Raw genomic sequence first — 5,213 nt, 5'->3', positions numbered from 1 at the left:
AAGGCCACCTGGACATACAGTTTGTTAGTCCTCATTCTTGTCTGGCTGGTTTTTGCTAGGATTCTTCCCAAGGGAAGTCAGGGAGGAAACCAGTTTAATTAAGGAGGAGTAGGCAGGTGTAAGAATCAATCTGAATGTTTAGCTTGAGGGCGTGGCATCAATTTTGTTAGGGAGAAGACACTGGGGAGGGAGTAAGCCATCACTTTAATGTCACCTAGCAGATAATGTGCAACATCCTGTTTCCCTGAGCACCTTGATAATCATACAGTAGGACACAAGCCACCAGAAAGCCTCTCCCGAAGCTGCTCTTCAGCCTAAGCTCTCCATCTTCCTTTACCTATTAAATAACAGCAGCACTAATAACACTGACCAGACAGGCTACAATTTCCTTCAGTCTCAACATCTGTCTGTGCAGCAGAGTGCGACATCAGCAGCAAATGCCACCAGTTGACATTTCTCCTCTACCATGAACAATACTAATCCAGCAAACAACTGGGGCAAGCAAGGCACATGTGGAATAATTGCCTGAGATCTGATGCAATTCTTTAGGCAATGTTTGTTTCCTTCTGCCTATTTCATTGTTCCATTTTTATTTAGTTGTGTTGGTTTCAAAAAAAAATAGAAACATGCCCTTTGGGATCACTGAAAACTAAGAGCAGTGAAGTAAATATCAGCCAGCCTAGCTTATATGTGCAACTGTTAGCAACAACCAAAGAAGGTGGCTTTAATTATACCTGTTGATTTATTACCCTGTGGCACTGCAAAACAAAGTATTTGGGAGCCCTGTACAGAGAAGGAAGAAATAAAGTGTGCCTTTGAGTCAACACCAAGCTATATTTCCACCTCTCAAAACAGGAGGAAAGCTTATTTCTTGCAAACATTTTTTCCTCTGATAAAATGGCATTGAGGCCAGTTGAAAATTCAGTGCCTGCAAGCAGTGATACAAACTGCAGTTGGCAATCCCAGCAGCTATGTCATGCTCTTGGAAGTGTTGTCACCAAGGTCTTTGACTCTCTGTTCTGATTTGCACTCTGCCTTATCATGAGTGTAGAAGACCTTGGTGCCATTGCTGGACAGAGATGTAACAAGTGCTGGGAAGGAGAGGGCACCTGGCACCCACCTTCAAAATTGATTATGTTAAGGTATGTGTGTGCCTGCACGTAGATTTCACTGCTCAGGGCCTGCCAAAAGTGGCCACAGAACAGCAGGGCCCATAGACCATGACATCTGCCTGTCCTGAACTCCCTCACACCACCAGTTAGTATTTTATCCTGGCCAAAAAAGGTGCTACATGAAGCAATAGTGGACTGTTCCCTACTGATAACACCTTTCCCTCTTTCCATCTGAGAGCTCTTCTCTGCTGCTTCTCCTCCAACTCCTGCACAACCAGTCCTGTTTTAAGGGATTAACCCCCATCTCATCAAGGCATGCCTGAGATGCAAAGCCTGTTGGCATGAGTACATAGCATGGCCTGAACAAAACCTCAGTGTCCTATCTAGTCTTTAACAAAGACACTGACTTGTGTGTATCTGTGTAAGCAATCTGTCACCTTAAGCAAGTCTCCCTTCCCCAGGGCTCAGCACATGTCTAATTTCAGGTCTGACAACACTAAGAGTCACACCTGCAACATTAGTTTGTGAGGGTTGTTTTAAAGAAGCTTCAAGTGAAAGGACTTTGGCAAATGCTCTCTGAACAGATTCAGACATCTGAAGCCAAATACAGATATGCATATTCTGCATGACTAGCATTAGAAAAAAGAATAAAATCTGTATCACAGCTCCAGTTTGTGTGCTAGCAATGGAAGATCACATCCTGGAAACCTGTTTCAAAACCATCAGGCAGCAGCTGGAAGAGTGTGTGAGGGGACAAGGGAGCTGCAGACACTTCAACAGAGCCCATATCACACAGTAGAGAGCAAAGCTGCATCAGTCTGCACCACTGATTCATACAGCTTGAGGTTCAGGCCAGAGCTAGAAGACAGAGGGTATTACAACATTTTCAATTATTAGCTCATCAGGTAGTTAGCCCTCCTGCTAATTGTGGAAACACAAGTACAGAGGCATTGCTTTCAGGTTTGGGGGTGTGTTTACATCTGACATCCACTCCTACTGTCTTTTTAGGTTCCCTGGGTCACTGGAGGAAATGCCCCAGAGAGGAGATGATTTAAGTATCTCTCACACCTCATTGTCAACAGCAACCAAAAGGCTTAGATTCCCTTGCATGGGAATCTAAGCACTGCTGAGTATAAATGCACAAGCACCCATAAGATTAGAGGATGTTGTTTCATGCATGCTGTCAGAGAGTGAGTCACAGAGCCAAGGAGTGGGCCAGCAGGGACCCCCAAGTTGGAGGCTTTGTGGATGAGCAGAAGAAGGACAAACAGGCTTTGTTCTCTAAAGGTCTTAGCAACAATGGGCATTCTGTCATTTTAATGACACAGAGGCTTGATTTTTGATTACATATTTGAAACATTTTATTATAGAAACATGATCTATATGACTGGGTCTGAGGCTTGTTCTTGCAGTCTGTTAGTCTTTACAGTATAGAGAAATGTGAGCCTTCTGACTTTCAACCTGTACAATACTTCATATGCAAAATGCTTCTTGGAATCCCTCCTCCCCCTCAAAGCTTCCCAGCAATGAGTGCTTCAGCTTATGGCTTTAATAGTCTTCTTGTAAATATCCATGTCAGATGTTCACTGCATGTTTCAATACCAAACACTGGTATCTACTCTCTTTGGAAGAGTTAACTTGCAGATACTACTACAAGCACAAAGTGTAAAATCCCATAACAATATCCATCATTCTGGCAGAGAGAGCTTGTTCCCACAAGACCACCAAATCAAACCAAGAGTTTGAAGACATTTGTGAAAACAGTAATAAACTTCTCCTTAGGAAATAGTCATCTTAGCTCATTTCTGGCTGTGTTCATTATGTGTCCATCTCTGCACAAAGGGCTGACTGTGCATCCTCTCCCCCTTAAAGCTGCTGCATATTTAGTAAAAGCATGAGGACGCCACTTGCTAGTTTTCTGAGTAAATAGAGAGGAGGCCTGGTGGTATGGATATTGAGCTCAGCAAGGAAGGGTGTCACTTATACACAAGTATCAACTTATGCTCAGAGTCAGTAGACCACGGTATCACCTGCAGATCTGATCCCATCAGGATTCTGTACAGCCCTGAAGGGGAGAAAGGAGGGTAAAATATCCAAGACAAATACCTTGCACAGTTCATGTCTGTAGATACATCCAGCACATATTTGCCAACCTGTCACTAACAGTAAAGATTATTTCAAAAGTGACCTTCAGTGTCCTGAGAAACACAAAGGAAAGGATGCAGAAATACCATCTCTGTTTTAAGTGTGCTCAGCACACATCAGACTGTGTGAAACTATTCACATCACACCAGGTCAGACATATTTCTTCCTGCAGCCTGCCTAAGCCACACTCAAATGAAGAGAGCTAGGAAGAGCTAGAGCTGTAAAACCAAGGACAATTTTCACAAAACACTAAAATACCACCTACATTCAAAGATCTCCACATGCTTGGATAAAGGTTGAAGGTGAAGACACTCAATGGCTATGCTCTCTGCTCCATCTCCTACTGTATTTCTTTCTAAACCATTACTTTCCATCACTTCCCATAGACACATGCAGCACTAACATAGCAGCCAAGAAAAATTATCTTTCAGAAAAGAATATCCCAAAAAAACCTTAACAAGTCGCCATGTCAGAGACACCTGGCAATAACAAGAGACCTGCCACACTTCCCCAGACTCAGCAGAGTTCTTGCATGTCTCATCTCTGCTGCAAATTTCCGACATGATCTCACACTAGTCAATCATTCATCTGCGTGGGACAGGAAGGCACATGAGACCTTCTCACACAAGCTAAAAATGGGAGGATTCTAATTTTTCATGGCAAATAGGGCTGTGCAAGCCCCCAAGACACAATTTTCTTTTGTACCCTGCCATTGAAAATCCTGCCAGACAACAGCAGAGAATGAAATATACTACACCAAACAGTCATATGGAAACAAAATAAGCTCTCCAAAGCATAACACAAGAAGGGAAATGGATACTGCATTGTCAGATAATAATCTGCTTTGAGTATGTAAACTGGAGGCCAACATCAGTTTTTCTTCATCTGTGTTCTTTCAGCATACTTCCCTCTGGAACTCAGGGGGCAGACACTTAATTGTAGCTACATTGTGTTCACTGCTTGACAAAATATCAAAATAATTAGAGCTTTCCAAAAAGACACACTAGTTGGACTCTTCTGAGAAAGCCAGCATTTTGACTAACTTCAGTGGGCTGAGGATTTTCATTCACATCCAAAACAGCTGCTGTTCTTGGCATTACACACCATTCCTTTTCTCTTCCACCAAGTAAGCTAAAGAGCACACAAAGCTCTGACACAGGAGAGACTTAAGGTACTCGTGCAGGATTGGAAAGGGTTTGATGAGCTGTAAATTATAATAATACACAATTATGGTAACTTTCTGAAATTTTCACACACAAAGAATTAACAAGACCAGAAATTCCAGATGTAGGTGGCTCTTTCTACCATGCTGTTACCTGAGCCAGAGGAGTTTCCCATCTTGCGTAGTTTTCCCAGGACCTTCTGGATATCCTTTATGCTTGTATCCTGTTGGCTGTACAACAGTAACCTCTTGGCATCAGAGAACAGCCGGAAAACACTGGGGATGGGAGAACAGAAAAACAACCAGCAGTCATCAGCTCTGTGTGAGCCAGAATCCACAGAGACAGTTTTACATATCAATTCCTAACTTCAGTCCCTTTCAGATATTTCACACTACCTACCACAAAAATCCCTTTCTTCAGTGACCACCCTGGGACAACTCAAAGTGTGTAATAAAAATGTCTGCTAAGGTCACACTAAGTTACATTGGGAACCTCCATGCATTTGACACCATTTTTTTGAGACTGGGAGGGAAAGGGCCTTCTGCTCACTGTAAACTGCTTCTTCCTAGAAGCACAATAATTTAAGTATGTCCTTGCTCCTTCCAAAAACTTCTCCAGGTTACAAACACATTTTACACTGCCTTAAGCCTAACTCTCCTGACAGTATGAATGCAGCAAGTAAGGCAAGGTATAAGGAAGCTGGCCATAAACTGTGCTTTCAGCATCTCATTAGCAAGTAATATATGACAAATGTCTGTCCCAGACCTGTTCTTCAACTGCCTCCCATTCTACA

At 42.8% G+C, this 5,213-nt stretch overlaps 1 protein-coding gene across 1 annotated transcript in view; it reads right to left on the bottom strand.

Annotated features, from left to right (window-relative positions):
* The window catches only part of ABCA1 (ATP-binding cassette, sub-family A (ABC1), member 1), a 75,094-nt gene that overhangs the window by 59,594 nt on the left and 10,287 nt on the right, over positions 1-5,213 (bottom strand). Inside the window, exon 4 of the mRNA XM_009085200.1 lies at positions 4,574-4,695. Within this exon, the coding sequence (XP_009083448.1) occupies positions 4,574-4,695 (122 nt within the window). The remainder of the gene's footprint in view (positions 1-4,573; positions 4,696-5,213) is intronic.

This window comes from Acanthisitta chloris, unplaced genomic scaffold, assembly GCF_000695815.1.
Source record: "Acanthisitta chloris isolate BGI_N310 unplaced genomic scaffold, ASM69581v1 scaffold7642, whole genome shotgun sequence".
NCBI lineage: Eukaryota > Metazoa > Chordata > Aves > Passeriformes > Acanthisittidae > Acanthisitta > Acanthisitta chloris.
This window is presented reverse-complemented; position numbering and strand designations above follow the sequence as displayed.